Genomic DNA, 24,474 nt, shown 5'->3' with positions numbered 1-24,474 from the left:
CAGCTACTGAAACATGACTTGCAACTCACAACTCATGCTCAACCCACAAGAAACAAACTGCTTCTTTTTCCTCCACAAATCCCTCTCTTGTGAAGAAAACAACATCTAAACTCCTCTCTCTAAATAATACAACCACTGAAGTCACTTCTTATAGCAAATAATTAGGAATGATAGTGAATGATAATATTAAATTCAATCTGCATGTAGAAAATTGCGTAAGAAAACCCACCAAAAACTAGGGATGCTTTACAGAGCCAAAACCTCTCTCAATATTGGCACTAAAACTACACTTGCCATTACTTACCTCTAACACTAAATATTTTATGGCCCTCCCCATCCTTACTTACCTTCAGGCATCACAAAAATCAAAACTTGAACAATGCTATAATAAAGTGGCTACATTTGCGGCAAATAACCATTTCAGAACCCACCAGTGTATAGCAATAAAAAGCGTACATTAGTTCAAGCTATCCCATCAACCAACATATACAGAGTTTCTTACCACCAACAAAATCATCCAGCACCCATCTGGTTGACAGCACTAAATACCATAATCACAACTATGCTCCCGATCTGTCATTACAATCTTATGACTGAAAATTCCTCTCTGTCCATAAACCTATGAAACGTGATGGCCACAGTCTGTACTTATACCAAGTTGCTAAGGTCTGGAGCTCCTTACCTGTATCCATCAGGTCAGTACCCTCCCTCCAGTCCTTTAAAACCATTCTGAATGACTTCATAGCCAAAATGTGGCTCTGTTTTTGTTCATCTCCAAGATGAACTATATCCATACATATGATTATGTACCTATTCATGCCTTACACCTCCTTTCTTCAATCTATAGCTTGCCCCTGACTCTATGCCCTAACTCTGTTTTTAGATCTCACTTCATATTGCAATTCCCATTTGTATTATACTAACTTATCTTTAAATTTTGTGTAATGTGTCTAAAATTTATCTAAATATTAAATCATTGTCATATAAGTTATATCTATACTTAACCAATGTTTTTACAATATGTCTAATTAGGTATAATTATTTAAACTGCAGATGTTTTTGCATTATTTTGGAAGATTATAAAATTATTGTTTTTAAAATGTTTTGTAGTAATTTTCTCCTTTGGCCTCCTCTGAAAATGGGTACTTACCCAGTTGGACTTTCATGGTAATCGAATGTCAATAAATAAATAAACAAAATGAACTACTAACTCTCTAACATTGTTTCCACTAAAGAACACTGTAAAGTTTACATCTTAAACCCGATTCTAAAAGACTTGCTATTTTTAATTTCTCCAAATTTTTGGGTTTCTAATACCATGACAGGAATGGACCCCATTCCTAAGTCAAAGCATAATTAAAGCTCATAAAATTAGTATTGTTTTAATCTTTGATGTCAGCCAGTTCTCTTTGCAGCACCCATAGTGTTCCCAGTAATGACTCCTTCTGCAGTTCATACAGAGTTACATGTATTGGTAACATATCTAAATATAAGTGTAGATTCTTTTTTATAAGACCCCGTTGCTCCTAGTACTATTGGGACTGCCTGGGTATCTTTCTTCCACAATGCTCTCATTTCTACCTGCAAATCCTGATATTCTATGACTTTGTGTCTCTCTGTATGCAGGACACTGTAGCCACTGGGTATAGCGATTTCAATGATCAGTGCTACTTTTGTCTTCTTTCATGGACCAATATATCTGTTTTTCCTCGCATCTATCTTTTGAACTGTTGGTAACTTGCTGTTAGTGCAAGGGACTTACTTATAAGTAAGGCCTATCTATAAACAGAATTAAACAGGGGGACAAGGGCAATTCTAAAATACTTGCTCTCAGAGTAAGTGACTTACTCTGAGCACAAGTCTTTTGAAATCTGACCCCTTGTATTATGCGTGTTAACACCACCTAAACTATCCATAGGTTCATAGATTAGTACTAGGCTAACTGCCCTTGCGAGCCATTTTAAGCCTAGCCAGTTATCCCCTGTGAGATTCACACCCTGTACCTTGTGTCTGCAAGGCAAAAACCTTAACCATTAGGCCATCCTCCCAACCCCTACAAAGATAAGGTGAAAACAGTTACTCTTTATTTTGATTTCTATGCTACTCATGAAAACTGAATAGATATTTTTCTGAACAAAACTGGCAACATAAATAAAATCCATTTTGCAATGTTAAACAGTGAATTGGCATGCTCTGAACTTTTCAAAATTTATCTTCCATTCACGGCTGCAGCTTAGCAACTGCATACAATAGCTCAATAATTAAAAAGCTAATGAAGTCAACAGATGTAGGGGCAAATATATATGTGCTATTTTGTGTAATGTGTCCTGCTTTTTTTCTAAATAAATTACCCTTAGCTAGATGTATTTAACTGTTTTTCTTTCTTTTTTATGGAATTTTGGAGTAAATTCCCTTTGATAACAGGCTGAAAGTTGTAATAATTAGTTTGCTGTTTCATAGCATTTGGTTATTTACTATAGACTATGGTTGGCAGACTGTCTAATCGTAAGGCATAAGATACCCACACAGTGTATTATCTGTTTTTTTTTCAGAAAAGGCTACAAGACACTGAACAGTCTGTCAGTGATCAACACTCACATGAACAATGGTGGAACAGTGAGAGTAAGTCAGGCATTTTATTGCTTTATTTAAATTTGTAGAACAAATTTGTTATAATAAGTTATGCAGTATACTTTAGTGACATCACTTATTTGTTTTTCTTCTTCTATTAAGCTGGTCATTTTCTGTCATTATTGCTCTAAAGAAATGCAGACAGAAGTCCTAATGTATCTTGCAACAATGTTTTTGAACTCTTAGCCTTTAAAGTTGCAAGCTAGGCAGTCTAAAAGACAGAAATATAAGATTTATTTTAAAGAGACCTTTCCAAAGCAGTATCAGCCATAAAATTGTTATTTTTTTTGGAGTGGAAAGGTCAGTGTTATGCTGTGGACTTTCTGTTAACCACATATGATCCAAGCTAGCATATTTCTGGATTTGAAGAAACCCACTCTAAGAAATCATAAGGTATAAACTTATAATTATGATTCAGCTCTTATTACTTTAAAATAAATCCTATATTTTATTATTTGCTTAAAACACTGGTCCTAGCAACAGCAATGAAGCAAATGGCGGTTGTATTAATGTATTACAATTAGGGTGATGATCTCCAGTTCACACAATTCTGACTTAGCTTTTTACTTAATAAACTGAAAAAAGCACTGTAATTTATCTAAATATGGTATCTGCATTATTAAAAAAACCCACTAAAATAGTGAAGAACACGAACTGCAGAGTCTCAAAATACACAAAATATTCAATAAATCTCAAGCACCTTGGCCAACAAGCCTTTCACCGAGTTAACATAAAATGAAAAAAACTTAATTTAAATAACAAAGAAATCACATAATTATGCAATTATATAAAACAATTAAATAATTTACACTTAGTGTAAAAGAGCCTTCCACTCAATTTCTTTGTTTAAACCCTGAGGCACCAAAGTGCCGAACTTTAAAATATAAACTGTTTCCTTAAATAACAGTTTATTTTTGAGTAAGACATCATCTCTAGCAGAAACTTGTTCCAGAATACAAACTTTTAAAGTAATGTGTCACCCCAAATTAGCTATATGGAAATGTGAGGCCACAGGGCTATCCATATTTTGATTTTTTATATCTCTAATATGCTCTTGTATTCTGATTTTAAACATTCTTTTGGTTTCTGATTATATAGAAGAAACCACAAAAGCATGAGAGGCAATAAATCTCTCCCTTAGTCACACAAGAAAAAGTTGCCTTTGGCTGAAACACAATATAATTTATCCTATCAAATGCCTTAACTACATGGGTGCAGATAGAGCATCTTCCACAAGGAAATGTATCAACATTTTGTGGAGAGTTAGTCAAAATTTATGTAGGCAAAGAAAAAAAGTTGTGAACAACCATATCTTTAATATTTCTGGCTCTCTTATAGGAGACAGAAAAAAACTCAGGTAGATTTTTAACCCCAAGCTTACCTTTATGCAAAAAAGGCCAGTAATATTTGAGAATTTTAACTAACTCACTACTATTAATATTATAAGTAACAAAATATAATGTTTTATTATCATTTATATTATTCACTACATAATTTTCAGTTCTTTTTACAGACCCCCTGCTCTTCAAATTATTAACAACATTGGTAGTATCCCTTTTGTTATTTTATGGTATCTGCATTACCCTGATGCACACTTCAAGTCATACCTTGCAACTGTCTATAATTTTCAGGGATGTCCCTGATTTTGACTCAGATTTTAGCTCTGTTCCTCATAATCCCTGCTAGAACTGATGACTTTTGGCGAAAAGGTAGTGAATTACACTTATTAAACAATGACAATAGAGTTGTAGATTTCTTTTACATCAAAAACATGTATGCAATTTATTTTATTCTATCAATGTCTCAAGTTAATAGTATTAATATTTTAAATGTGTCCCTGATTGTCCCTGTTTATTTCTGTATTTGTCCCTGATTCATTTGAGAGCAATGTCTGCAGAAGATAGATATTATTAATATCTTTACAGGAGGGAAGTATTCAGAAACACAAAGCACACTACACAATCTTGTTTCTAGCAGGATCATGCAGTGTGTTATAACAGAGCATTACATGAGGTGATAGATGGAAGACAACTGAGTTACAGCCTTAGATGTTCAATTCAGAGATGTCCAAATGAGTCACTAATAAGCCTTTGCTCCATGTGACTCTGGAATGTCTCTTAATTGCTGGATAGCTCTGCAGATATAATAGAGCAAAACAATGTACTAGAAAGCTACTTTTCTTAATGCCATAAAGGAGTGAACATCATTATTTAGAAAGAGACATCATTTAAATGCAGTTTACAAATAATACGTACAAGTTATGGGAGAATACAAGAAAGGCTATATTAAAGATATGAGGTGTCTAGGGATAAAGGCTTGAAATATAGCCCCCTTTTAGGTAATTATATACCAGTGAAAGAACACAGAAGCAGTGATATTGACACACTTAACTATGAACGTTTTATGCCAATTTTACACAATGATAATACATCACTAATAAAAAAGATTATAAGAAACAACTGGTCAATTGTTAAAGCAGATGAGGACATTCTTGGTATAGTGGGAGAAGCCTCACATTATATTTCTAAGATAGATAAAAATATAAAGAGAATCTTAGAAAGAAATATAATTAGATCAATGAATAGAAATGTGGGAGGGGGGGACATATACTAGTGGAACTACAAAATGTGGGAAGTGCAGTCAGTTTCTTTATAGGGTTCCTATTACAAGACCGAAGACACATTCTTTCGAATGTGTCTTGGTCAAACTGAAAAGACTGAAAAGGTAAAATATCGAAGTGGCTTTCAAGCGAATTCTTTCCCTGGGAAAGAATTTGCTTGGCCGCTTCAGTACTTTGCCGTTTTCAAGTGCAATCTCGGAGTTGGTATATTTAAGTAGGGGGGTGTGAGAGGGCACAGCCCCCCACATTGGGGGTGTGGGGGGTGAAGCCCCCTAATTCATGTAATGTTTAAAGTGTTTTCTTTTTTTTTTTTGTTGGAACAGTGATTTTTTTTTTCCCTTGGAAAAAAATTGCTGTTCTGACAGTTCAGCATTGCAAGCTTTCCCTTACATATGGTCGATTAATCACCGTTCGCTTTTTTAAGCATTCGGTGATGTAATATAGACCCCCTTTATATTACTGACAAAGAATTTACTATACTAAACAACTACTGCCACTCTAAAGTAACTTTTATGATAGGAAACTGTGACATGAGAGGATTAGTTTATATGGCAATATATTATAGATGCCAACCATTATAGATTGGCAAAACAAAAGGGAGTTTGGGGAACAGAGCGTATGAGAATATCTATGACATTAGGAAGGGGAATAAAAATAATGCTTTCTGTAAACATTCCCTGGAATGTGAAGGTTTTGTGAAATTTGAATTTGGAATTCCAGAAAAGATCCCATTGGATACTAGAGATGCGCAATGGGAAACAAGAATAGAATACAGAGAGTTGGTGTGGAAACTTAGTTTGTATGCTATCAAACCCCACCCCAGCCCCCAGTCTCAATGATCAAATTTCAATTTATTCTGTTTTAAAGATGAGAGCAGCACATCTGAGTTTTAATTACAGCTTTAAGAGTTGTATGCATGTCATTACTTTGTGGATCAAAGTACTTAATGTATTTTTTTGTTTTTGGCATTGAACTACCAAGGTTTTTAAAGTACTTGTCACTAAATTTACCAATATCTTAATTGATTAATTGCTTCCCACGTGCAAATTATTTTTTATTTAAATCTACTGTAGTCTTGTGATTTTGTTCTGATGAAGTCCTGAGTTGTAGGGAAGAAAGCAGTGACTCACTTTTTTATTGGATTAAACTATTCAATCAACTGGTTTCTATTGACTTTTTGGATCTATTGGATTTCTTTTGTCTTTGTTTTACATTCTATTCATTCAAATTGACATTTTTGAAGTTTTATAGTGATTGAGTTTTTTTCCCTGCGACAACATGAACCCACTGTTTTGTTTCCTAATATAGCAAAGGAGCCATAAAGTTCCAGCATCTGTTTCCTTTGCGCTGCACTGAGCACTGTGTAAAACATAGACTAGAAAAATAAATGGAAACAGCTGCAAATGTAACTCTGGAAAAGGACATTAAGACAGCAACATGAGATTACTAAGCAAACATACAAGCTATAAGAAAGACTGAACGGGGTAATGGGATGTGTAAAACAGGAAGCATCATTGCAGTATTGCTAACCTTTTGTAGATCTGGTGAGACCATGCATGAAATATTGAACACAATTCAAAGAGCTTACTGTCTGCAGGGATGTGGCAGGCATAAACAGATTGCAGCCGTAGACAGGATGGAGGTAGTCTGCAGGAGAACAAGAATGAATCAATATCCACAGCAGCAGTTATATCAGGAAAGCGAATGAAAGGAGGCAGTTAAGTGCAGAATAATGATGTAGGAGCAGAACCTGCAGTTATACAAATAAACTGACTGAGAGTTAAACAAGGTAACTTAGTATGTATACTCCTAAGGTATGGAGGGAAGAGACACCTCATAACCAGGTAACTTAGTATGTATTCTCCTAAGGTATGGAGAGAAGACACATCTCATAACCAGGTAACTTAGTATGTATACTCCTAGGATATGGAGAGAAGACACATCTCATAACCAGTTAACATAGTATATCTACTCCTAAGATATGGAGAGAAGAGACACCTTAACCAGATAATTTAGTATGTATACTTCTAAGCAGTGGAGAGAAGAGATATCTCATAACCAGGTAACTTAGTATGTATACTCCTAAGGTATTGAGAGATGAGACACCTCATACCCAGGTAATATACTATATATACTCCTAAGGTATGGGTAGATGAGACACCTCATAACCAGGTAACTTAGTATGTATACTCCTAAGATATAAAGAAAAGAGACACCTCATGACCAGGCACCTTAGTATATATATTCCTAAAATATGGAGAGAAGAGACACTGCATAACCAGGTAAGTTAGTATGTATACTTCTAATGTGTGGAAAGAAGAGACACTTCATAACCAGGTAACATAGTATGTATACTCCTAAGTTATGGAGAGATGTGACATCTCACAACTACATAACAGTTTTTGTACTCCTAAGGTATGGAGAGAAGAGACACCTCATAACCAGGCAACTTAGTATTTGCACTTCTAAGGTATGGAGGGAAGAGACACCTCATAACCAGGTACCTTAGTATGTATACTGCTAAGGTATTAAGAGAAGAGACACCTCACAACCAGGTAACATGGTACGTATACTCCTAAGGTATGGAGAGAAGAGACATCTCATAACCAGGTAACATAATATGTATACTCCTAAGGTAAGGAGAGAAAAAATACCTTATAACTAGGTAACTTAGTATGTATACTTCTAAGGCGTGGAGAGAAGAGACACCTCACAACCACATAACATAGTTTTTGTACTTCTAAGGTATGGATATAAGAGACACCTCATATCCAGGCAACTTAGTATTTGTACTTCTAAGGTATAGAGGGAAGAGACACCTCATAACCAGGTACCTTAGTATGTATACTGCTAAGGTATAGAGAGAAGAGATATCTCACAACCAGGTAACATGGTACATATACTCCTAAGGTATGGAGAGAAGAGACACCTCATAACCAGGTAACATAATATGTATACTCCTCGGGTATGGAGAGAGGAGACACTTTACAACCAGGTAACTAAAGATGTATATTCCTAAGGTATGGGTAGAAGAGACAACTCATAACCAGGTAACATAGTATGTATGCTTCTAAGGTATGGAGACAGGAGACACCTCACAATGAGGTGACATAGTTTGTATAGTCTTAAGGTATGGAGAGATGAGACACCTCATACGCAGGTAACATTGTATGTATACTCCTGAAGTATAGAAAGAGGACACATAGCAAACCAAATAAGTTAGTATGCTTACTCCTGAACTATGGATAGAGGACAGCCTGCATTGCAAGTAACTTAGTATGTGTATTTCTGAGTTCTGTAGCAAGGCAACACCATTCTATTAAAAATTAAGTTCCTAGTGGTGAACAGTGGAGTCTAAGATGACAGCATTTTTTAGAAGAAAAATATAGAAAAACACCAGTGAAAATATGGATTTCTTAATTAACCTTATCTATCCCATTCAGGTTATTTTGCACCTTTTATAAGTATTTATGGTCCCTCATTTTGTTTGTCTTAACCTCTTTTTACTGGAAGTCTCTACCCTTCATTATCTCAATTTAACTGAGAAACGGCTTGTTTAGGTTACTCTCTGTACTACTGTCTTCAAACATCTTGTTTCTTAAACAGCTCCTAGAAGTACATCTATCCTTGCCCCCATATGAGTTTCATGTTAGGCCACATGTGTGTTTGTTACTCGCTGTTGCATAGCATTAACCTTAACTACATTGTTTTAGGAACATATATCACCTTTAGAACTGCAAACAATCATGACAAATCCAACTGGATAGCCATTGGCTGGTGACAAACTGCCGTTTATAGGAGCTCATCAAAGCTTGTGTAAACCCGATGCGCCTTCTGTAACCATTTATATGAAGCATGAAGCATGCATTAATACTTAACTGTAAAACTGCATTATGTTACTGAAACCTAATGAACAGCTACATATATAAATTGACACCCCAAGTGCCTGAACAGGTAAATTTCTAATCACAAATGGTCATCATGATAAGTACCTAATGCATTACAATGAGTATCAGTAAAGCAAGGTTCACATTGGGAAGAAAGAGCACTTTCATCTCCTCATGTGAATAACTTCAACACTGTGATTTTGTTACTTCTGATAAGTTATATGTGAGATCTTAGGAAAGTAGTGAAACAAAAAATTGTCAACACTTAAGCATGGTTGAAACAGAAATATAGATCAGGATGCATAGTAACAAAAATTACTATAATGCAGGAGAAAAAAATAACTTCATACACACAGATATAGCTATATAAACACATGCACTGCACTTATATATGCATACACAGATAGATAGACAGATTGATAGATAGATATGAGTGTATTATTAAATATTGACTACTGAATACTATATTTGGTAGTACTGTAAAGGAAAGGGTGTTTAGTAACCTGATGTGTATAGTTGCAGTTAGGGTCAGGGGTATGGTTAGTACACATGAGTACTAATCCTAATCCTACCCCATTCATATACTCCAACCTTATACTTCGGGTTACTAAACATTCTTTCCCCTAATAACACCACTAAACAAGAAGCATTCACACCCCTAGAGATGCACTTCACACATTTCTGTACAGAAGCATGATACAAAAGCTATCCTTAGCCCTGACTCTAACCCAAACCCTCAGAAACTCATGCACATATACTCAGCTCAAACGACTGAACATTTTTATGAACATGTTTTAGTATCACTTCTCACTTCTAGTTACCTAACTTGATTCAACAAATCATACATTTTACAAATGGAACAGTATGGTATTCGTGTGTGTTTGTGTGTGTGCGTGTGTGCATGTGTGCGTGCGTGCGTGTGTGTGTCTAAGGTTATATTTATATGTATGCACTTTCATAGCATCATAGCAGAATAATAAGCTATTGACCCAAGGAGCCTTTTTAAGCCTAGCCATATTTCCTAACAACATGTGATAGACATTGGTTGCCAAGAGTTTTGTGGGGTCATGTATACTTGGGCACGGGCTGCCGAGCATTTGCAAGCTTCTATTCTCTTCCTCTCTAATAGAGACATAGATGCCAGGCCAGGGTTATATGTATTGTTCCCCATCCATTCATCCAAGTTTCATTTGAATAAGTGCATGGATGAATTCTGCTTCATTTGGATATGAAGCCTGTTCCAGAGAAGAGAAGCTTCTGAGACATATACCTGTCCATCCCACATGTACAATTTATGTTTCAGGCAAGGTTTAGATCCCTGAATTGAGTGTTCTTTGTGCTATTTGTTTTAAGGCTGTACAACAGGTCCATTAGGGCTGGATCAGAGGATACTTTGTAGGTCAGGTGTAGGAGATTGACTATAATGACAAGGCTTTGAGGTGGCCCACATAGGCTTTGTTTTCCACATCATGTGTTCTTTTTTTGTGAACAGTTTCTGTGAATGTACCAGTTGTTGCTAATGTCTGGCTAGGTACATACCAGAGAGGGCACTATACTGGTGTTATGAGAGCAGAATACAAAGGTACAATGGCATGTTTGGATCTAGATGCCATACCCCTGCTTATAAGTTGTGCAACATAGAATGATTTGATCACTGCAGTAGATTCATGATGGCCAAATGCCAAGTCACTGTCCACATGTGCTCCCACATCTCTGACTACAGAGTCTACTCCTAGGGGTACATTTCCAATGTAGCAGTTTGATGGGGTGAACGTCTTTCTGAAAGATACTATGATGCACTTTTTTTGCATTGAGTTTTAGGCCATGACTCTGGAGGGTACAGAAGCTACAAAGACATGTGGCTTTTGCACACTGCAGTTTTCTTCACAGAATAGCAGCAGCCCTTTGTAATTATGGGATGTACAGGCCTCACAGTATGTGCCCAACCAGCTAGTTTTCTGACACACCTTCCGTAGTGCTGTTTGTTGAAAATGGAGATCAGGCACTGTAAAAATTTACTTCATTCAATGTTGTTGTGCATCATTCTTGTACTTTCAGTTGCACTGAAAATAAGCTCATAGATGTACGATTTTGCTTCTGAAGCAAAGAAATCTCATTTTCATACTACAGATGGTTCAGACTATACACATTGAGTTTGACTATTATCCCATGCATAACAAAAATAAATAAATAGTTAAAAAGATTTAGCAAATATAATGTTTATAAGAATAGCATGTACTTCTTTCTATAGGGACCGTTTCATTAGCAGATCTGCTGTATTGCTTAAATCTGTAGTTATATGAACCATCTTTGTGTATGCAGTTCACTGACTTGCATTTTTATTCTTTGGGCAGGACCTCCTAGGAGACATGATTCATCACACAAGAGAAGGGTATCGGACAAGGAAGAAACATTTAATACTGAGATTGCATACTCAGAACAAGCGACAGTTTTACAGAAAACGAGGCCAGCCTTCCGTGAGAGCAGGAAGCACAGGGAAGATGGAATGCTTCCTGTAAGTATTGTTTGAAACATAAAATAATCTCTGACTTCTTTGTTTTTTGTTTTTTTTTTTTTTTGCTACTGCTAAAACATGTTTAGGTAGGCTACTAATTTCAAATAATTTTGTATTTAACAAGACCCAACTTTTGGGTATTAATATATATTGACAGTAATATACAAGGAAAGGGGATGATTTTTCCCCTTGGGATGCTATTTATCTTTGAGTCAATTATATATTCTTAAGCTTATCTTTATCCTCAGCTAGAGACCTCCAAATGTATAACTGTAGACACTCCCAATGTATAACTGTAGACACTCCCAATGTATAAATCTAGACATCCCCTAACTGTATTTTAACCCAGTGGTTCTTCATGACTCCTAAGCCATCACAAAATTAATATAATGTAATGTGTTGGAGGAGACAACATTTATATGAAAGCAGATCTGAGGGAAACTAGGCTGTAGCTGCTGGTGTCCATTCCAAAGTGTTATTCTATGTTTGTTGGTGTAGTGTTTATAGATGCAGACTATAAGGTGAAGGGTTTTCAGTTCTTCTAGCTGAGGGATTATAGCACTGGTCTTCTAAAAAGGGGGAAATGAGTTCAAATCTCATTGTGGCCTCAGCTTCTACTTTATTTGGGCTAAGCTCTTGGGCCAATAACCTAGTAACCACCTATGAGTCATTTCTGAAACTGCAATTTATCTTATCCAGGGTCACATGACAGCTTGATGCTATTTCAACAAGTTAATATAATTGCCTTTTAAACAACCTAAAACATGACCTAACAGATCCACTTGGATCCCTTTTTAATCACAGCCTGAGATCTGGCTATATTCTGGTGGAATGGAGGACAGCAACAATAATCCCTCTGCACAAAGGGGAACCATCAAACAACCCTGAGAATTATATCCCATAAGCTTGATCAGCCTCATCTGCAAGGCAATGAAAAGAATCATTACAGACCTTATTAACAAGGACATAGTAATCTCCAAACACTGGACCCAACCCAGTTTGGATTTGGTTAAAGGTAGATCATGCCTGTTAAACATGGTTGACTTCTTTGAGAAAGTCACCAAGGCCTTGGATAAGGAAAGGCAGTACATACCACCTATCTTGACCTAGCCAAGGCATTTGACACAATCCCCCACACAGGTATTATACAGAAACTCTCCCAGTTGGGAATTAACCCCTACATTACCAGATGGTTAGCCAATTGGCTCACCAACAGGACACATACTGTCAAAGTGGGTGACTTCACCTGTAGCAAAAGACCAGTCATCAGTGACATACCACAGGATTTTGTGCTGGGTCCTCTGCTTTACTGTTTGTAATTTATTTCTCAAAAGTCCAGACAAACTTCACCTGTGGTTGACCAAGTTCAGTGATGATTTCAAACTGAGAGCAATTATTGAGTCCCCCAACAATGTAAATATACTGCAGACAGGGTTAACGCAGAGAAATGATTGGTGCCAAAGCCATGGATTAGAGCTAAATGAAAAAAATGCATTATTATTCCCTTTGGGAAAATTGACATCCCTGCTAATTACATTATAGACAGCACACCCCCAAGTGTAGACCCAGTGGTACTTGATCTGGGTATTCAAGTTGCTAGCAATCTGAACTTCTATCACCACATATCCACAGTAATAAGAAGATCTTTCTATTTGACACATCTTAGAAGTAAAAGCATTGCATCTAGATCTAAGATGTTCTAATTCCATTATATTTGGGCCTCATCAGATCAATAAATGAGTACAATGCTCCCTTTTGCATGTACCTCACTAGACACCTGCAACAACTGGAGTGACCACAGAGATTTGTCACAAAGAAATTACAGGGTGCACAAAACAAGTCTTATGTGGAAAGACTGAAAGCCCTGTCACTGTATTCTGTCTCCTACATGTTGCTAAGGGATGACCTGTGCCTGGTTTACAGGGCAGTGTCTGACCCAGCCCTGATGGAAGTGTTACACATTCGTAAATCAAACTGCGGTTGGGTCACTCACTCCAGGGATCTTAACATAGCTTCTGACATGAACAGGTCATGCTGTACAGATAGATACATCTCCAGAGACTGCCACTTTTCTGGAACAAGCTTCCAGTTTACATGAAACAGAGCCTTATCTGACCCTCTTCAGAAGCAACCTAGATCAATGGATGGATGACCGCAGATTCACTCCTGGGGTGGTGCCCATGTCCATACTGGGCAGAGGAAGTCAGTATTAACTACCATAGACCCTTACCTCTGCAAACTTCACTCACCTAACCAATGACAATCGGGACAACTCGGGATAGCTAAGGCTTGTAAGAGCTCTAAGGCCATTAGCCTAGTAACCATATGTGAACCTGTGGACGTATGCCATACTATTAGTTGAAAAAAAACAGATATTTTTGCAGTACCAAGTACCATATTGGGGTGAGGAGCTGTTCATAAGCTCTATGCCCACTTGGCATGTGAAATGATGTTCTACAATGTGTACTCAATAGGAAATTCCAGTTATTTAACAAAATATGGTATTTAGACAAATATTCATATTGCAGTACCAAATAAGTCTAAATATCTTCAGACTGTTAGCACACAGCAGATATTAGTGACCAGTTTTGCAGGGCTAAGTTTGCTTGGTACCATGAATTATAATGTCATGTACTGCGGCTGTGTACACATGCATTTATACATTTCATACAGTGAGGAGACAGAGTCAGACTTGCTCAAGAAAAATACTTTATTATCACAAAGGTTTTGTTGTATTTAGTAAAGAAGAAAATGAAGGCAGTAAAGAAATGAAACTGACGGGCTGTCCATACGTTTCATGGTGTCATACCTTACAGGTTGCACAGTTCCATAAGGATTGCCTTCCTGATGTCCGTCATGAAGTAATGCAGACTTTCATTGGCAAAATGCACCCTATCATGAATGTAAAGCTGTGGAGATGATGTAGTTGTAATGGGGTGCCTACATGTGGACCACCCAAAAGCCATAATTCCCCTCATGTGTCCATTGATCAGCACTTAAATTCTTTCAAACCATTTCTACTTCACAGCACCCCTCCATGAACATCATTGAATAATGTCAGACCAAATTATCTGAGCTCCTGGCCACAATAAATGCAATTCCAGAAGAATGTGTAGAATGTCCACCTTCAGTTTGCACAGTGGGCATGCTGTGAGCAGAATGTCCATCTTCAGTTTGCATAGTGGGCATGCTGTGAGCAGAATGTCCACCTTTGGTTTGCACAGTGGGCATGCTGTGAGTAGAATGTCCACCTTCAGTTTGCATAGTGGGCATGCTATGAGCAGAATGTCCACCTTCAGTTTGCACAGTGGGCATGCTGTGAGCAGAATGTCCACCTTCAGTTTGCATAGTAGGCATGCTGTGATATCATTGACTTCAATGTGCAGAACTAAAACACTGGATGTCATGCCTTCATCATGTTTTGCCCTCATTAGAGGAATGACACCATCCCTGCATAGTCCTCTCCTGGTCACCCACACGACGTTGACAGATTCCTGATGCAGCCACAGGTCTACTCCCAATGTCTTCTCTAACTGTTGCTCAATGCACAAATAAATGTCCACATACACAGATACACTTTTTTGAAGGTTCCATACTGGCTGAAAAACACAACATCTCTTGAGAAACAGCAATAAACAGTGACATGGTGTAGTATTCACTGAATTGCGTAGTATGCAGTCTGTTACTCCCAGTTCATCACACCAACCTCCCTCCCCAAACATACATACATACACCTAACAAAGTGAAAGGCACTCAAGGTAATGGGAACGACAGAGCAAAGCCCACCTCTCCACTCATGTTGCGGTGGTACATGAGACTGAGTAACAGCCCCAACTGCCATGGCTTGTACACCCACTGCACTGAGTCAGAGTCTCCCGGGAGGATACCTAGTGTCAGTGCTGTGCACCCATGCTGTTCTCAATTACAAGTCACACCATTCAGACAGAAAGACAGACAGATAGAGAGGCAGAGAGACATACAATGTATCGGGGAAGGGCAGAGACAGCAGGACCTGAACCTAGACACAGACACCTCCTCCAGACAGCAGTACCTCTACCTGGACAAAGAAGGCTCCCCCAGAAAGCCAGACCTGAACCTGGAGACACATGCCTCTCCCCAGACAGCTACACCTGAGCCTATATACAGTCACCACCCCCAGACAGCAAGACCTGAGCTTGGATGGAAATGCCTCTCAAGACAGCAGTACCTTTGCCTGGACAAAGAAGGCACCCCCAGAAAGCAAGACCTGAATCTGGAGATGCAGGCCTCTCTCCCGACAGCTAGACCAGTGCCTGGTGGCAGACACTCCCCAGACAGCAAGACCTGATTCTGCAGACAGACTTCTTCTCCCAGGGAGAAGGACCTGTGCCTGGACACCAACTGCACTTAGACAGAGTATCACTGGTGATACCCAGAGTCAGTGCAGTGGATCTCTGCAGTTCTCCACTACAGGTCATACAAAAGGACAGAGAAACACAAACACCACAAGTGATGTCACACATCTATTAGGACAGTGGCGGCAGCAGTTCCATGCAGGTTTGTCACAGTGACGAGGCACTTATGGCTGTTTGACCAGTGGAGGCAGCAGTCTGTTGTGGCTCATCACAGCAGTAGGGATGCATAGGTCACACATTGGTATACATGAGTTTCAATGTGTGTCCCACATGCAGAAGTTGAACAAAAATTGTCAGTGTAAAATGTGAAGAGATCCTGTACACCCTGTTTATAGTTCCTTTGCTGATGGTGATGGCATTATCCCATCTGTTTCATTAACTTGCTTTGGCCCAAGTGTTCTCCTGTCATGCCTGTAGAATGATCTGGAAATTTATGATGTTCTTATCTAGCTTATTGTTGCACCTTTGCATAGTTTCATCTGTGTGGGATCACTCATAATTTCTCCATGTCTGTAGTAATCTTGGTGACGCACGTGACTCTGCATAGTTGTGGTATGGAGCAAAGTATGCATGACACAAGTTTACATCACATTTCAGGCATGTCTGTGATGGCTCAGTGCATTTCTTCAACATTGGACAGTTGTAGCACTTGCCTTTCTGCCTTTTATGAGATAATGCAGTCCCCTTTTCAGTGTCTTGTTCATCCCCCTAACAGAATTCTTTTTACGGTATGGTAGAGATCCAGAAAGATGCCAAGTGAATGTTAGTGTTGACAACTGTTTGTGGTATCAAGCTGGTTTCATTGGCAAAGGTTACCATGCTTCAAATGCAACTGGTGATTGAAAGTGTCTTGAAACTTAAGGACTGCATTAGCAACAGCCACATCCCACTGGAACCAAAAGAGATACAACCACCACTTTGAAGCACTTATTCCACTGGTATACTGGGCATGTAGCTTGTCTGCCACATCACTGTCATTCCTGAAATTGTTATAGCATGCCAAGAGGGATGGACATGGAATCTGCACCCATGTGATCTCTCTCTGCCTTCTATGCACAGTTGGTCTTAGGTAAATGCACCCAAATCTTAATACAGTACTTCTGGGGCTTGGCTGACATGTACAGGTGGAATGACACATGACCTTGAAATACCACCATAGCCTCATCAACACTAACCTCTCTATGAAGGGGTCTACTTCAGAAGACTGAAAAGCCAAAAGACTGAATCCTAAAAGACTGAAAATTCAAAATACTGAACACATTTGTAATGCAGGGGCAAGCCACCCCTGCACCTCTCATGTGTGGGCTGTGCCCCCCATATCCTCTGGTAACTATATATACCAACTCCATGATTGCACAACAGTGGAGAAGGGAAAAATTCCATCATTCAGTATTTTGTTTTGGTTTTTCAGTCTTCTGAAGTAGACCCCCCCGCCTGACCTCTGGGTTGGTTAGATATGTTATTACTAAGATGAAAGTTCTGATGAATTTTTTCAACTTTTACACATGGCATGACCTTCACATTAGGATAATTCCTGTATAAAGGTTGTGTTTCCCAGTACTTTCTGAACTCAGAAAGTGGTACCATGCGCATATAAATCTACATACTGAGGAAAGCTCTACTTTCATCAGCATTGACAGGGGTCCACTGTTGGTCCTCCTTGCCTGCAGCCTGCTGTCACTGCAAACTATACCAGTTAGTCTCCTCTGTGGTGTGTTGATATGGGAGGGGGGGGGGGCATGACATTGAAAAAGTCAAGCTCATTTTGGTTGGCACTTAAGAGTACTTGCTGGGCTGACCAAACTCTCATAGTCAGGGACTTGTACAAGATGCAGTGTCCTCTCCCACTCACACATGCCTATACGATTGCCACCTGGTAGATCTGTTTGGAATGCCAGTATTATGTGGTGTCTCCTCCCTTTGGCATGAATGCACATTGTCATCTGTTAACAAGGGCTTGTAATAGGCTGAAACAACTTCCTTTCCTAAGGGTGCATAGTGTTGCACTGGATTAGGCTTCGTCATGAAGTATCAATGCCATCATCTGGAGACACAACTGAGGTTTGCAACAATGTTAGGTGAATTGGCACAACTTTCTTTCCAAAAGATGGACCACCAAATGTCACATTTGACTGGGCTTTATCATGTGATGTACTGCTGCCATCACCTGGTGACATCAGGGATGTTTGCAGCAAAGTATGGTGATTTGAAGAGGGCATTGGGTCAGAGGCATAACAGCATCCAAAGTAAAGTGGTCAGACTTTAAGTCCACACTGGGAATGCTACCAGATTCCACAGGTGAGAGCAATGGATGCTGGACATGGATTCCTGCTGAATCACATGGATCTTGCAAGTTGGAATTCACATGTCCATGTGAGCTGACAGAATTCAAAACTCCAGTAATTTGCAGTGACTGGCTGCTACCAACTGATAATGTCTCCTCCTCCTCTTCTGTGTATCACAGATACTTTCTGGTTATTGAGTGAGTTGTCTTTTGTCTTGCTGTCAGCCACACTTTGCAACTGGTTTGGAATGGGCACATGGGATAGGTGACCAGTTGCTGTCATGTATTTCAGCAACTTCCCTATTGGGGGGGGGGCTTTTTGTGAAGAAAGTGCCACTTCAGTGATGCCTCATGAGAGTCATCCTCTCCACTAGAGGTGTCTCCGTCACTACTTTGGCTGTCATCCTCGCTATCTTCTAATGGAAAGACAAGGCTTGGCGTACTGCAGTTCTCATTAGCACAAACTAAGCTCCCATCTACTTTGTCATCATAAGCGTCACAATCCAGGTTTAAGACATCATGGTAGGGGAATTTAGCCCTCTTCTTAGTGTTGGAAATCTCTATGGCATGCCAGTATGTAAGGAGTCCACATAATGTAGGTGAAAAATGAAATCAAATGGTGGTCTCCAAGAATCCAGTCTGGCTCTATGTGGTCCTTTGGCATGTTCATAACATCTTCAGATCTGTAAAGATGAATATGTGGAAAATGCACTGGTAATTAGGAATTATGGCTGCTTTGTTACAGATGGGGATTCAAAAAGGTGGAGCACAGCTTGATAGTTACACAATACTGTAATGGAGTGCAAAGGTAAATAGATACATAGACAGCAAGCCCACTTCCCAGGCAGTAAGGCCTCAGCCTAGACAAAGCCCACCACTCCATAGGCAGCAAGCTCTCAGCCTAGACAGAGACCACCGCTCCCTGGACAGTGCACATAATGTCAGTGTTTGCAGAATTATAGACTTCTGCCACGTAAAGATCATCCTGATGGAACATTCTCCAATAATGGTAATTTCATACAATGGATGGGTTTATAAGCTGTTAATCAGTTGCTTCCTGTGGACCAAGGTTTAGTTCTGTCAGCCTCCATTTGCCTAATTATTTAACTCTGAACAAGTAACTTAATTAGACAGCACTCCTGGGCTGAGTCGGAAGAATGTCCATATAGATTAGTACTCTACCCCAGTGAATCAATACAGATAAATAAATAAACTTGATCCCCTTGTTTGTTTTCATATGTCTCCTACTAAGCATACATTATACTCAATTTTCAGACGATTATGTCTCATTACCCTGCACTAAGCTGTTTTGTTTTTGTTTCAATTTTACAGAAATTTAGAATTCACAAGGGTCGTTTGGGAATTATCCGAATAAATGACCTCTCCCCCAGGGATATGAAGAAGATTAATCAGTTAGCATTGATTGAGTTAACAGCCCTTTGGGATATACTAGAACTGGATCTGAAGAGAAAAAAAGCTGTTAAAAGAAAAATGCGTGGTGAGTCCATCAATTATGTATGTATCAAAAAAAAAAAAAAATAAAAAAAACACTCATGTCCAATGGAGTTTCTAAGCCTTTTTTTCCATACTGAAGAAAATAAAATATAGAGTACAAGTGTTTCACTTGAATATGACTACGACAGGAAAAAGGAACTGTGACTCACTATAACTGTTCATTATCTATGCTTACATTTTCTTGCAGTCATCTAAAAACAAAGTTACAAGCCAGAGGTGAAAAAAATGAGAAGAATTGATTGGCTGTTGTACTTACTCTATTTTCATGTTTTATTGATGTCATCTGGGAAACAGACATACTGTCTGATTTTTCATCAGACCAAGAGTAGAACATAATGCATCCTTTTTCATGTACCTCAGCAGACACCTGCAGCAGCTAGAGAGACCTCAGAGAAAATACAGGAACTCCAAACCTTGACCTATGTGGACAGGCTGAAAGCACTGTCAATTTACTCTGTATCTTACAGGCTTCTGAGAGGTGACCTTTGACTGGCCTATAGGGCAATCTCCAGCCCCGCCCTAATGAAAATGCTGCACATCCACAAGTCAAAGGGCACAAGAGCCAGTCCCTCTAGGGATCTGAACCTAGCTTGTGACATAACAGAGCATGCTGGAGAGACAGATATGTTTCCCAGAGACTGCTGCTTCTCTGCTATAGACTTCCTATTCATATAAAACAGAGCTCCTCACTCATCCTGTTCAAACACAACCTAGTTAAATGGATGGGACACTACAAATTCACTCCTGGTATGGCATCCATGTCCCTCATGAACAGGAGTAGCCGGTGTTGATCACAGACTTGCTCTGTTCATAAATTTGTTCTGTGAAATACCCAAAAAGAACAAATGGGGATACATGGGATTAACCTGGCTAGGCTTGTAAAGGCTGTAGGGCTGCAAGCCTAGTAACCTCATATAAACCTATGAACAATTTAAATACACAGTTTTTGACATTTTATGCAGTTTTATAGCTAGCTGTATTAATTTTCTCTTGTGTACAAAAGTTACTTGTGCATCATTATGCTCTGCTTTTGTTTTGGGTTACCTTTAAAGGCAGTATGCATTGTGATCCAAGTAACAGTGCAGATGAAGTTTGCTGAAATAGTAAACAAAAGCACTAACTATATTCCTGGTGTTGGAGTGTATTATTTCCTTCTTTTTTGGTTTAAGTTTATTGCTCTTAATTTGTTTCAACAATGCAGAGTTAACAAATTAAAAAAATGCATTACAGCTGTACATATACTCCTCCCAAAATGTGCCAGATAAACTGTGTAACAGAAAACTGCCTTTTGCACATCTACAATATTATTGCTTCTAAAGAGTTCCCATTTTACTGTTTTAGTTAAAGTATGGGAAAATTTGTCAATAACAATGACTAAAGCAAACCATTATCTTCTGAACAATGGGCAGGTAACTGTATCTGTAGAAAAGTTATTCGACACTAGATGTAACGCTGTTATCCAAATAATCACAGTTAACTGCAGATTTTTTATTTTTGCTGAATTAGCTGAAATGTTATTCTGGAATCATGAATATACTCACTTCTGAATTGATATGTTCATGAAACATCTAGACTCCAACTGATGAAGACCAAATCCATTGCTACTGTCAAAAAAATTTCCAGATGCATGAGTTTAAACTCAAACAAGATTTCCTACAGCTGGTTACTTGGATTAATTTTTCTGCTGTAACATAGTGCTGGTGTTTTTGTTTGCTCACAGGCAAGTATTCAATGTGTGTATGTGGGCAATTTGCTTTCATGGGTTCATAGATCAATACTAGGCTAACTGCCCTTGTGAGCCATTTCAAGCCTAGCTATTTCCCCTGTGTGATAATCAAACCCTGCACCTTGGCTTTATAAGGTAAACACCTTAACCATTATGCCACCCCTCCCCTTATGGTTGTTTGACCATGGAGATATCATATATATTTGGGGGCCAGGGGGTACTTGGGAGGCATGCCTTCTGCCAAAAGTGCTTTTTCTGTGTTAGCTGAACTGAAGTTCAACTAACAACACAGTTCTATCCATTTTAAGAGTCAGTAAAGGGAAATGCCAGAACAGTATCTGTTCTGCTGAGATCTGTAGATGTTTTAGACTCCGAGTGAAGCAACACCAAGTTCTGAAAATAATTTTATAATGAATTTGCTATACAAAAGTAAGTTTTAGGTAATATAAATCCTACCTAGATTTAATTATTCACATCAGATTCAAAACAAAAAGAGACAAACTTCTAATAATGTTGATGTATTATAGCAGGCTGCTTGAGTATTCAGTGGTCCATCTGGATAGAATTTTTCAGAAAATTAGCATAAAAACCTTTAAATGATATGAAGTAAAATTACTGATAATGTTGGTCATGTTAAAATAAAATAGTTAAGTATGTTAAAGCATTTGTTAATACTTGGCTATATCTTTAGTCTGTAGAGTCACAGACATTCCAAGGTTGTTGGATCTTATGGCCATTTATACTTTGCTAATATCATCCTCCAAGCTATATCTCCTCGGGTTTCCAGTAGGGATATACCAGTTGCAGTGCAGATATGTGGATACCCATCTGTCATCTAAGTTATGTGTAAACGAAGAGAACAAGTCATTCTCCTTAATATACAGAGGAGGTTTATTCCAGATCTCTGTGTTGGGTTATAAACCTGTCCCCCCACCATGTTTATTTGATTTCTTGGTGCAGTGTTAGACTCCTGGTTGTTGGTGGAAACACTGGAGTTGCAAAGATACAGTTGCAGGACAATTTTTTGCTTTTTTTTTTGTCTGTTCATTGACTAGGTTAGTCTCACTGAGCTAGTAGCCTGTTTTCAGGGGAGGGCAGAGATGATATTTATGCTACTAAGTGAAATTTGGGCAGGGTATCAGGGAAAGGTACCATGGGATCTTTTACTCCTTCCTGAGCTACCATGAACTTAAGCAGATGGGGCATTGGTTTAATGTGATATCTGCAGAATGGCACACTCAGGAGCATAGAGCCCCCTTATGCTGCACAGTAGTGTCAGCAATCAATCTACCTAGTGTGGGAATAGAACCCACAGCATTCTGCACCAAAGGCAAGTGTGATACCTGTTATGCCATTGATACTGCTATATTTTTAGTAAGATTTCTTTGTTTGTTTGTTTGTTTGTAATGAAGGAAATGTTAGTTGGTGGGTATTATGCATGGCATAGTACTTGTTTACTTCATCTTAGTATTTTGGTATCAACATTTTTGGCCATTAGCTCTCAGTCTTCATTAAGATGGTCAGACTTCCTACTGCACAAGTTCAAGATTTTTTTTTACTTTTTTAGACTTGACTGGAAAAAGGTGAGGATGGGCTTTGGAAATCAATATTTGCACTATGTGTTATAGTTTGATATCCTCTCTTTCAATGAATCATAGTTACTGAAATCCTATTTTCCTGATCCAAGCTTGGCAATATTTTATTTTCTGTAAATGTTTTACATTATTCTATTACACTTCAAAATTGCAGCTGTGCAAGCTGTTTTTTTTTTTTTTTTTACATATCAGTTTTCTCTTTTCCATGCAGTTATGTGACTATGGAGTTAGTACATATAAGCACAGGGAGTGGGGGCAATATCCCCCATGTGAGGGTGCATGAGGACTTGTACCTTAGGAAAAATGATTTTTAACTTTGATATTCCCCACAGTTTTTATAGGTGTATTGAATGCTGATTTTGACTGTTGCTCAACAGGTGTGCGAGATCAACAGTCCCCAGAAAGATGAATATTCCCATTTTCCCTGAAAATATGAGATCTCAGAGATAGTATATATAATTAGCAGGAGGCCCATACGAGAGGTGCAGTGGAGCTTGCCCCCCCTGCAAAAACTGACATTTTACTTTGTGTTTTTTTTTAATGTGGAAGTTACATGGGCCGGGAGTGTTTCTCAGTGTATGCAGAAACTGCATGTTAATGAAAAAGCTATTATAGTACAACCTATCTACATAACAGAACTGTGTCTCTGTTTGTGGCATTCATCCCCCACTACATGTTCTGCCCTGTCCACCATGCCTGTGCTAATGTGTTGACAGGTATGGCCCACTGACATCCATTAACATAATGATTTGAAACTACTTTATGCCATGCAGGGAGGACAGCGCTACTACTTTGTACACCCATATAATATATCCTGTTGCAGCATACTTCAGCAACAGACCTGATTGTATGAATGTAGTGTGTGATATTGGCAGAAAGTTTCATGTATTTAATGTGTAGATGAATGTTCCACATACCAATGTATAGGGTAACTACAATGCCCACCCATACTTCTCAATGGTCCCAGATTACTCAAAATGTCCCTAATGTTGCCAGATCTTCTTGATATGCTCCTCATAAATTCTATGGCTTTCCAGAACATCACTGAGGATTGCAGTCCCTTTTTTAATAAGGTACAGTGGTGCAGCTGATAGCCTTGTTGCCTCACAGCAAGAGGTTTCTCTGTTTAATTCTTGGTTACGATGCCTTCTGTGTGGAGCTGCATGTCCTCCCTGTGTTTTTGTGGATTTCCTGCCACATTCCAAAGACATGCAGTAGGTGGACTGGACATTCTCAATTGGTCACAGGTGTAAGTGTGTGTGTCTGGTGTGGAAGAAAAGCCATGGCAGGCCTAGCTACCTGTGAGT

General features: G+C 38.6%; 1 protein-coding gene across 1 annotated transcript in view; it reads left to right on the top strand.

Annotated features, from left to right (window-relative positions):
- Nucleotides 1–24,474, top strand: part of ARHGAP40 (Rho GTPase activating protein 40) — a 442,695-nt gene that overhangs the window by 314,285 nt on the left and 103,936 nt on the right. Inside the window, exons 4-6 of the mRNA XM_044090378.1 lie at nucleotides 2,553–2,622; nucleotides 11,493–11,653; nucleotides 19,664–19,829. Of these exons, the coding sequence (XP_043946313.1) occupies nucleotides 2,553–2,622; nucleotides 11,493–11,653; nucleotides 19,664–19,829 (397 nt within the window). The remainder of the gene's footprint in view (nucleotides 1–2,552; nucleotides 2,623–11,492; nucleotides 11,654–19,663; nucleotides 19,830–24,474) is intronic.

This window comes from Protopterus annectens, chromosome 12.part0, assembly GCF_019279795.1.
Source record: "Protopterus annectens isolate FY-2018-M chromosome 12.part0, PAN1.0, whole genome shotgun sequence".
NCBI lineage: Eukaryota > Metazoa > Chordata > Ceratodontiformes > Protopteridae > Protopterus > Protopterus annectens.
The sequence above is the reverse complement of the archived record's forward strand: the minus strand, read 5'-3'. Positions and strand labels throughout refer to the sequence as shown.